The 10,022-nt window shown below is 47.0% G+C and overlaps 6 protein-coding genes across 6 annotated transcripts in view; 3 read left to right on the top strand and 3 right to left on the bottom strand.

The window, feature by feature from the left end:
* BDV38DRAFT_40699 (uncharacterized protein) overlaps positions 1-921 on the top strand; it is a 1,907-nt gene extending 986 nt beyond the window's left edge. The window contains exon 3 of the mRNA XM_032063294.1: positions 1-921. This exon is cut by the window's left edge and continues 1 nt beyond it. Within this exon, the coding sequence (XP_031915874.1) occupies positions 1-438 (438 nt within the window). The 3' untranslated portion in view covers positions 439-921.
* On the bottom strand, positions 844-2,538 carry BDV38DRAFT_269590 (general substrate transporter; the record flags this gene model as incomplete). Its single annotated transcript, XM_032056989.1, has 5 exons — positions 844-999; positions 1,051-1,475; positions 1,527-1,923; positions 1,986-2,404; positions 2,454-2,538. 5 exons carry the CDS (start codon positions 2,536-2,538, stop codon positions 844-846), a joined length of 1,482 nt encoding a protein of 493 aa, XP_031915873.1.
* On the bottom strand, positions 2,236-3,699 carry BDV38DRAFT_241232 (YoaK family protein). Its single transcript, XM_032054009.1, has 2 exons — positions 2,454-3,699; positions 2,236-2,404 (listed from the first exon to the last, which is right to left on the bottom strand). Exon 1 carries the CDS (start codon positions 3,592-3,594, stop codon positions 2,764-2,766), a length of 831 nt encoding a protein of 276 aa, XP_031915872.1. The 5' UTR covers positions 3,595-3,699; the 3' UTR covers positions 2,236-2,404; positions 2,454-2,763.
* An 841-nt stretch (positions 3,700-4,540) lies between these two features.
* BDV38DRAFT_280723 (nucleoside phosphorylase domain-containing protein) lies at positions 4,541-5,686 on the top strand (the record flags this gene model as incomplete). The annotated part of the gene is made up of 1 exon (XM_032059382.1): positions 4,541-5,686. The coding sequence occupies one exon, from the start codon at positions 4,541-4,543 to the stop codon at positions 5,684-5,686; it is 1,146 nt and encodes a 381-aa protein (XP_031915871.1).
* A 219-nt stretch (positions 5,687-5,905) lies between these two features.
* On the bottom strand, positions 5,906-6,754 carry BDV38DRAFT_241229 (uncharacterized protein). The gene has a single exon (XM_032054008.1). It carries the CDS (start codon positions 6,619-6,621, stop codon positions 5,986-5,988), a length of 636 nt encoding a protein of 211 aa, XP_031915870.1. The 5' UTR covers positions 6,622-6,754; the 3' UTR covers positions 5,906-5,985.
* Positions 6,755-7,314: 560 nt separating this feature from the next.
* BDV38DRAFT_280721 (ankyrin repeat-containing domain protein) lies at positions 7,315-9,833 on the top strand (the record flags this gene model as incomplete). Its single annotated transcript, XM_032059381.1, has 2 exons — positions 7,315-9,738; positions 9,795-9,833. 2 exons carry the CDS (start codon positions 7,315-7,317, stop codon positions 9,831-9,833), a joined length of 2,463 nt encoding a protein of 820 aa, XP_031915869.1.
* Between the last annotated feature and the right edge of the window lie 189 nt (positions 9,834-10,022).

Below are 10,022 nucleotides of genomic sequence, written 5' to 3'. Positions count from 1 at the left end.
AAAGACGGGCACGATAGAGATGGGCATGACAAGGATGGTAAGGACGGATGGGACAAAGACGGGCATGACAAAGATGGCAAGGATGGATGGGATAAAGATGGCTATGAGAAGGAGAAGTGGGAGAAGGAGAAGGTAGAAAGGGAAAGACAAAAGCATGAGAAGGCAGAGGAGAAAGAGAGACACAGACAACAGGAACAGAGGGAGAGAGATTGGGAGAAGCATGAGAAGGAAGAAAAGCAGCACAAGCAATGGGAAAAGGAAGAGTGGGAGAAACAGAAGGAGCACAAGGAAAACGGGGAGAAGGAGCATGAAAAGAAGCCAGGATGGCCCGAGTGGCCCAAGTGGCCCAAGAAGGAGGACTATGGGCATAAGGATGATGGGTATAAGGACGATGGGCATAAGGACGATGGGAACAAGGACAAGGACAAGGATTGCTAGACGCATGGCGAGTGGGAGAAGCAGGGCTGCCATTTCACCACGAAGCCTGGGGGCATGAAGAAGAGGTTCTGCCATTAAGGAGTGATGCTTGCAGACCTTGGGCATGGCGTGAGACCTGCTTGTGCCTATTTTGAAGTGTGATTTGGCTGGGTGGGCCCAAGTGGCTGGTCAAGTTGTGGGAGAGTATGAATTTCGGTTTTTCTTGAGTTCGTTTTTTTGGTCACTCATTTCACTTTGTTCTAGTTATTGTTAGGATTCTTGTGAACTACGACTCCCACACCCCTAATAGCTTCCTTGAGCATTATCGAATCTAGTTTATCTTCTCTCCCAAATGGCCATGCTATGTCTTGGCATCTATCTCATTCGTTGTATATAGGGAGCAATGGAGGCGCCATAGTACGCAGTTCAGGAGATTAATACGTTCGCCTCCTCAAGATTCCGCCTAGCAGTCTCAGGGAGTCGCAGCCAAACCCACAATAAGCCCAATATTGTAACCACCGCAAAGAGCCAGAATGTCCCCTCCGGCCGGAGTCCATTCTCTAGCAACATGGACGGAACAGCCTAAGGTTATGTCAGTCAGCTATATACGGTTCCGGCGCTAAAGAACTGTACCTTCGACAGACCATATCGATTGGCGAAATGGAAGCACATAAGTACACTGGAACCTACTGTTCTCACGGACAGGGGGAAAATCTCCGCGTTTATGAGATACTGAATCGAGTTCCATCCCAGGGCCCAGCCCACACCCGTGAGGTAGAGACAGACGATGGCAACAATGGCAGCATCGTGCTCTGCATTTGAGCGGATGGGATGGGTGGATGGCAATGCCACGGTGAGATAGATGGCAATATAAAGCATAGCGACAAATTGGATGATGATTCCTGTAATCAAAGGGCGCTTTCGCCCGGTATAATCAATCAGAAATACTGTGCAGATAAGCGATGCGACAAATTTGACGGCGCCTAAGATGGCGGTGCACAATAGCTTCTGGGACTGACCCGTCTCGCCGAGAAGCGAGAAGAGCTTCGGGGCATAAGCTGCATAATTGTTGGTGATTGTTTATTCCTGTCTCGGGACTCAACACTCACTAGTCACGGAAGTGGCACCGGACCACTGGCTTAGGAGCTGAGTGATCGCCAAAAATGTCAATCTTGATAGGTTAGATTTGTCTGTGATAAGTTGCTTTAGAGCCCTTCCCAGGCGCTGGATGCTCGTCCCTGATGGTGTGTCTCCTAATTGATTTAGAATACCTTCGAATTCCTTCTGAATGCGTGGGTCGTGTATAGGTAAGTTCCACAACCGACTTAGGGCCCGGGTACCTTCGGCAAAACGTCCAGCTTTGCATAGATATCGGGGACTCTCCTCGCAGAAAAACGATGAAAGCAGAAGAATGCCAGAAACCATAATCTGAATAGACTGTGGGATCATCCATTGTTTTGAGCTGTTGTTGGAGATGTGCATGGTCGTCCCCCAGCTTGAGAAATACTAGATTGGTCCCTGTTAGTCACTGTGGTCATCTCCATCGTGGGCGATGAGACAATGCTAACCCCTATCATGATTCCCATATATTCAGATGTAGCAAATGTGCAGACCATGAGTCCACGGAGCGACGGTGTAGCTACCTCGGAGAGATAGATCGGCACGACGACCCCGGCTTGTCCAATCCCTAAACCCATGATGAAACGACCAGCGTAGACCTGACCAATACTCCCCGCAGCTGTAATAACAATAATTACTCCAGCTGCCCACATAACACACAGTTGTCGCATTGTCCAGAGCATTCCGACGTGCTCACACATAATGAAAGCAAACATTGCTCCAGGGATACTTCCGATATGGACCATAGAGGTTATGTTGGAGAGCCGGTTGGCTTTCTCCGATGCACTAAGGTCGGCATCCTGAAGGTGAAACTGATGGATAAAGGACGGTTGAGCCACTGTAGTCGAGATGAGGCCCTCATCCAGCCCTGGGTATTGTTAAACAGTGCTCGTATAGAGAAAAGCTAGGTAGCCTACCTCGAGCCATCCCAAGGAGTCCGAAGGAAAAAACTGCACATAACAGCTTCACCGTCAACGCTCGAAGAAGACCGATCTGCTTCATTCTGGCAGTGATTGAACAATTTCATTCTGTTTCTGTATTTTCCCTTCGCCAAGATTATAAGCCAAGGCAACACTAGAGCTTTCATAATAATTTGCGCAGGATAAGTGGAGCCAAAGGGGGCCCGTGTCAGCCCTACAGTAGGGCTGAGTGGGAATACCGTCAGGGGCATCAGATGTGATAGGACAGCCCCTTGGCGTTAGATATCGCTAACTAATAATTTATTTATCATTGGTCTAGCTCGTCATCCTCCAGGTTCTCAGTCGGCTGCCCCCGCCAAACCAACCAGGCAACAACAATAAAGGCCTTGCACAAAACTGCCGTCCAAAACGCCCCCATTAGTCCAACCCGGCTCTTGGCCCACAGACCCCCGAGCATCGTCCCAAATAGGAGACACACCACTGCTCCACCACGTCGCCTATTTTCCACTCCATGTAACATCGACAAAGGTGGAAGCTCCGGACTAGAGAATAAGTCGCAGTAAACGCTTGTCAACACCACGCTAGTCAGGCCATTGAACTGCAGGGCACGGCTCGTCACTGCCTGACCACTACTCTGAAACGCGACCAGCATCAACGGGACAATCACCTTCCAGGTTAGAGGGGAATCCCTAGAAGTTTGGTGGGTCGTCACAATCGTAGCAGCCGTCGCTACGCAGAACATCTGGATGGTAAATGAAAGGCACAGCACCCAGCGTCTGCGAGGAGAGAACCGTCGGTGAAAAGAGGCAAAGCAGAATGAGCCTACGCAAAAGCTGGCGATCGAGGTTAATGCTCTGAGCCAGCGAGTGCTCTCGTCGACTCCCATGAGTCCGAGGCCGAGATAGACGGTGTTGCCGGTCTGCATGCTCACGAACGAGCCCCAGACAAAGACGGCGGAGCTGTCGAGTAGCCCAGTGATCACGTAGCAAAACAAAAGAACCAGGTCCCCATGGTTAGGATTAATGTCCGAGGCGAGATGGTTGATAAACCTGTGGCGACGATATTTCTGCAGTGGAGTACCAGAATCATCATCATTTCCTAGTAACCGGTCGGTTTCGCGTGGAGAGTGGGAAGCCATCGTGAACCAGATAGGGGAACCTTGGATGGAAAACCAGCACAATTGGCAACAAGGTATTATTTATCCTGCGCATCCGGGTTTCCGATTTTGTTCGTTTGGTTGTGGATCCGGTGGAAATTATCAGGAACGCGTCACTGGACCAAACAAGCTTTCTCCTCGGAGGATTCGATATGAGATTTAAATCAGGCAGCCACAATTAGAGTCCCCAGGCATTCAATTTAATTCACATGACTACATGCACCCTAATGTTGATTTATCCCATGATCACGTGAAGTACCGTAGTATTTGCTTTTAACCATGCAAGCGTACTATCTGTTAGTTGTCCGACTTTCTTTTTCTTCTCCTCCCCCCCATCTCTCTAGTGGTTTATCCTTACTGTCTATGTGCTCGATTTGTTTACTGATGTAAGTCCCCGCTCAGGTTACCCGAGCTACACAGATCACTCGAACTATATATATATGGAGGTTTAGAGCTCTAGATCTATTGGGGATATGGTGCACCCTTGATACATACAAAAGGTGCTCGGATGTCGGCTTGCCATTCAGATAGCACACTTGTGTGAGTATTCCTAAAACTGCCTCAAAAAGGATAGGAGTTATATTAATAATGCGAAAGGCTGCTCCACGATCATGGCCTATAAATTTTGGTTTGACCTTCCCATCCCAACTCAGAACTACAATTATCGTTTATATAGAGAGTAGACAAATTGTGATCAAAGGTTGAGGTGCGAGGCTGGTACCACAATAAAGAATATGATTCGTCATTTATAACCTGTGGCTGTTCAAGGCCTCAGCCTTGCGCTGATCCTAGAGAGAAGACGGTGGTGCCCCACCTCAAATCCCAACAACTCTCAAGATACTTAATCGAAAGATAAATCTTTCTATGATAATATTTGTGCGCGGAATTCTAGATTCTGCGTTAATACCGTGGTTATAAAATGAAAAAAATGAAACTATCCTATGATGACTACACGATTGCCTGGATTTGTGCGTTACCGCTGGAGATGGCGGCTGCCAAGGCGATGCTTGAGGAGACACATGAATCACTCCCCCAACCACAAGCGGACCAGAACTCCTATTCTCTTGGAGAAATGAGCGGCCATAATATTGTTCTTGTCTGTCTACCCTCAGGTATATATGGAACAACATCTGCAGCCACAGTTCTCGCCCAAATGCTGTCCACATTCCCGTCCATAAAGGTTGGTTTGATGGTGGGGATTGGCGGGGGCGTACCCAGCAGTAGTGTTGATATTCGCCTTGGGGATGTGGTGGTTAGCATGCCGTCCGGCTCCTCAGGTGGCGTGATACAGCATGATTACGGCAAGGCACTGCCTGATGGATTCTTTCAGCATACTGGCTCACTCAACAGCCCCCCTCAAGTACTGTTGAGTGCTGTGTCTCACATGCGCTGCAATTATATGATTAAAGGATCTGAGATTCACGCTACTATTATGAAGACTCTGGATAGTAATCGGTATATGGAAGAACAGTTCTCGCCGCCTGATAGAGACTTGCTGTTCAATGCGACATATCAGCATCCCAAGAACAGTCTCGATTGCTCGCAATGCGATCAGTGCCAGGTGGTGAAACGTATACCACGAAAGTCTCACGAGCCTCAAATTCATTATGGCTTGGTTGCATCTGGGAACCAGGTTATAAAGGACGCTGAAACACGAGACTTTCTTGCTCAGACGCTAGGAGTCATCTGCTTTGAAATGGAGGCTGCTGGACTCATGAACCAGCTACCTTGCTTGGTGATCCGCGGTATTTGTGACTACTGTGACTCGCACAAGCAGAAGGACTGGCAAAGTTATGCAGCACTGAGTGCATCTGCATATGCTAAGGTGCTCTTAACAGCTGTCCCTATCAGCAGCAGCAAGGAGACTAGACCAAGGAGTCATATCCAATTGAACGGGAAGTCAAAGCACGGCGTTGTACCCAGTTCAACGTTTAACAGCTACGGTTCTGGAGCGCAGTTCAATGCTACTGGGAACATTCAAAACAACAACACAGGAAGTGGCAACCAATTCCTCGGTAACTTCGCTGGGCCTGTGTATTTCGGCCAGCCTCCCGCCGCATCTAAGGATAACTAGGTGGTTGACAAGCAAAATCTTATTTGACGCTCTATGTGGCGCTTTACTTTGCTGCATTTGGCTTTGTTAGATACAGCACTGGTGTAGAAACAATGGTCTATAGAGCAACGGACATAAAAGAGCTCTCCTGGATTAGTTTAATGCACTTATACTTAGAACATCATCGATAGCCTGGTTCTTAGTTTAAGGAATCATGCTACTAGTACCCAGTAATCTATGGCTTGATCCTCGGATGGTCTCCTGACGATACGGAAAAGTCCCCACCTTGGAAGAAAATGGCAGGGAAAATGTAAATGCATTCAATGATTGCTGCCAAAATTAACAGTTCCACTGAAACTAGCCCCCGGAAATTGGTTGCCATTGCCTATGTTGTTATTTTGAGTGCCTCCAGTAGTATTGAATTGGTTACCAGAGCCATAGTTGGAAAAATGGCTACCTGGCTGCTCGTTGGATACTGACGGTTCCATCTTGGATAGCCATTCGAGTGCTGTGCGCAAGGAAATGATTTCGACCTTCATCGCTGCTTCGATGGTACTGTCGTTGGCTATCTGGCAAACATCATTCATCATTCCTGTTACCAAGGCTTCTATCGGGCTGCCTTTTCCCCTTCCTCTCACAGCCATTTTGTAATCCTCAAACCTGTCGCTCCCCCGGCCTTGAGCAACATCCAGGAATATGGCCTCGGACAACTTGGCTTTGCAGTTGCAAGCCTCCAGCAAACCCATAGCGTGCTTGGGTTCCCCAGCTATATCACGACCGTCGTTGTTTCTTTCGACACATCGCAGAGCATCCTCAATAACCAGGAGCCCCTGGCCTGCTTCATGAAACGTCGCTGGAAGGCGCTTGTCATCCTTAACAATGTTGTAGTGCTGCTTGGTGGAGCTGAGCGTAGTAATTACGCTAGAAAGTAAGCTACTGAAGTGGGCGCCCATCATTTTGGAGGTTGAGGTTGAGTGTATTTATTGACCTTTAAAAGAGCGAAACAAAATGGAAGTACAATGTTTGTAATGTTCCTTGAGATTGTGTGAACAAAAGATTGACCCTGATTGCCGAGAAACGGGAAGACACCAGAGTCATTCCGTACAGCAATGAAGGAAACAAGCCGCATGATCACTTATTCCACTCTACTCCTTGTTGCAGCCATAACGGGCATTAATTGGGCAGCGCTCAATACAGCCACCATCAGAGTCTTTACTCGATCGACAGAATGGTTGAATATTATTGGAGGCCTCGCATTTTCGAAGGCAACTACCCGGAATCTGACTGGTCACATCTCGCATTGATCGCCGGCGACACTAAGAAATAAATAGAAAGGCACTGCTGACGTAGCAAATCGACCGATGCATGTTGTACTGAATTTTCTTTTCCTTCCATTCTTCCTTCTTGCTTTTTTCTCTGCTTGGTTTTAACCACACTTAGCGCCAGCAGCGCCGCTAGCTGGCCTCAAGCCTTTCACAGCCCGTCAACAATAACCAAAGTCCGTTTACCAACCTCACTGGTGCCTAGCTGGTGACGTATGTTCTCGGAGGCATTTTCTCGATTCCTGATCGATATGAAAACTGGATGAGAGCCTGAGAGAGACATACAGGTGTCACATCTCGACTGCATCACACTGCATCGCATTCAGAATGTCATTCTCCAACGACCACGGTACCGGGGATATGTTCAACGCTCATATGAGTACCCAGAACAACAATACAGGCAGTGGAAACCAATTTCCCGGAGCTAGCTTCCGCGGGACTGTGAACATTATTCAGAATACCCAGAATGAGCGTTCTCTTAAATCACGTGGGATTGATGTCCTGAAGAGACTGAATGTCTCAAAATATCGAGATCAGAAAGATCGAAACCCTGTTCGAATACCAGGGACTTGTGAATGGTTTGTCACTCATCCGATTTTTAAAGCCTGGCAAGAGGTCCAGGCGTCACAGATGCTCTGGGTCTCTGCAAACCCCGGTTGTGGGAAGTCTGTTTTGGCAAAATACCTCGCAGATTCTATTCTCCCAAAAGATTCTGGTCGAACAGTCGGATACTTCTTTTTCAAAGACGATTTTGAGGACCAGAGGAGTGTCACACATGCGTTGTGTTGTATTCTTTACCAGCTCTTTAACCACCGTCGTGATCTGCTTGCTGAATATATTATTGAACAATTTGAGATGAACGAAAGGATTGTTGATTCATTCAGCGATCTTTGGGACGTCCTGATCAAGGCTGCGAAACAAAAGGATGCTGGAGAAATTATTTGTCTCCTAGACGCCTTCGATGAATGTGAACAGAATGGATGGTCCCAGCTCACTAAAGCACTGTGCAGCCTTTACAAGGACGAAACTAGGAATAATTTCAACCTGAAATTTCTTATTACTAGTCGCTCTTATGGCCACATCCGGCAAGGATTTCAGCCTATACAGATATCAGGACAGCCTTTAATTCATCTCAGTGGGGAAAATGATAATGAGATGCGGAAGATTTCTCGCGAGATTAATCTGTTCATCAAAGCAAGAGTTAATACTATTGGAGCTCAACTAATGCTCACGGAAGAAGAACAATCTATGCTACTCAAGAGTGTCACACGTGTTCCCAACACCACATATCTCTGGGTCTACCTTACTCTGAATCTCATTGAGAGTAATGTGGATATTGACAAGATCGGAATAGTTACCGCTACAGCTGACCTTCCAGCGACTGTGGATGAGGCCTACGAACGAATTTTATGTCGAAGCAAAGACCCAAAAAAAGCCAGAAAAATACTTCATATTGTGCTGGGGGCGACACGACCCTTAACACTTCAAGAAATGAACCTCGCATTAACCTTGGACGAAACACATCGGTCATATAGTGACCTTGACCTCAGACCACAAGACCGTTTTCGTGAATATATTCGGGACATCTGCGGACTGTTTATTACCGTTGTAGAACGGAAAATATACCTCCTTCATCAAACAGCTAGAGAATTTCTGATACTGGAGAATGAACCATTGATCAACAAAATTTACATGCTTCATCATACTGCAAAGCGAATCTTTTTCCGAGACATGCAAACCGGAAACAACAATGACCTTCAAAACCTCTCGTGGAAGCATTCATTAACACTGCAAGAGTCCAATCACATTATTGCAACGATCTGTATTCAGTACCTGCTGCTCTCAGATTTTGGGAAGGCCTGGCCGCTAGAAACAGATATAGACGAGCTTTCCGATAGCTATATCTTTCTTGATTACTCTGCTAAATGTTGGGTTAATCATACTCTCGCAGCCTATCCCAGATCTGGGTATAGGAAACAATCCCTTATCATACTCTGTGATCTTATTGAAGGTGGCTGTCCAGTTTGGTTCCAAGTTTATTGGACGTCAATGGGCACAGACTTCCCGACGGGCTTCACCAGTCTTATGATCGCATCATATTTCGGGCTTACACCTGTGTTGGGACATTGGATTGAGATGGAAAAGGCTAATCCAAACGCAAAGGATAATGTATATGGACGTTCAGCACTATCCTGGGCGGCGGGAAATGGCCATACTGCTGTCGTGAAGCTCTTAATAAAAGGGTCTTTATACAGACCCTGGAGGAAGATGGCTGAAGTTGATGCGCGAGACTCCTATAACAGGACGCCTCTTTGTTGGGCTATCTTGAATGCACATGCAGATGTAGTCAGCCAGTTGCTCAAAGCAGGAGCTACAATTGACTTGGAAGATGATATCGGAGGGACGCCATTTGAATATGCCATCTGCAGTGGGAATAGTGGAGTACGGAATATCGTGATGAAGAAAGGTTCGCAGAATCATCATCTATCCATCGATAGAATCCAAACCAAACTGCTCATTTCAGCCTCCAAAAAAGGTGATGAAGCAATAGTAAAACTTCTGCTTGAGAATAAGGCAGATATAGAGTCAAAAGATGATGAATATGGCCAAACACCACTTTCCTGGGCAGCAGAGAACGGCCGTGAAGAGGTAGTGAGACTTCTGCTTGAGAATAAGGCAGATATAGAGTCGAAAGATAAATCTGGCCGAACACCCCTTTCCTGGGCAGCGGAGAACAGTCGTGAAGAGGTGGTAAGTCTTCTGCTTAAGAATAAGGCAGATATAGAGTCAAAAGATAATAAAAATAGTCGAACACCACTTTTGTGGGCAGCGGGGCACGGCTGTAAAGAGATGGTGAGACTTCTGCTTAAGAATAAGGCAGATATAGAGTCAAAAGATGATAAATATGGCCGAACACCACTTTCCTGGGCAGCGGGGAATGGCCGTCAAGAGGTGGTGAGACTTCTGCTTGAGAACAAGGCAGATATAGAGTCGAAAGATAAATCTGGCCAAACACCACTTTCCTGGGCAGCGGA

The sequence above is a fragment of the Aspergillus pseudotamarii genome (genome assembly GCF_009193445.1).
Source record: "Aspergillus pseudotamarii strain CBS 117625 unplaced genomic scaffold BDV38scaffold_14, whole genome shotgun sequence".
In the NCBI taxonomy this organism is placed as follows: domain Eukaryota; kingdom Fungi; phylum Ascomycota; class Eurotiomycetes; order Eurotiales; family Aspergillaceae; genus Aspergillus; species Aspergillus pseudotamarii.
This window is presented reverse-complemented; position numbering and strand designations above follow the sequence as displayed.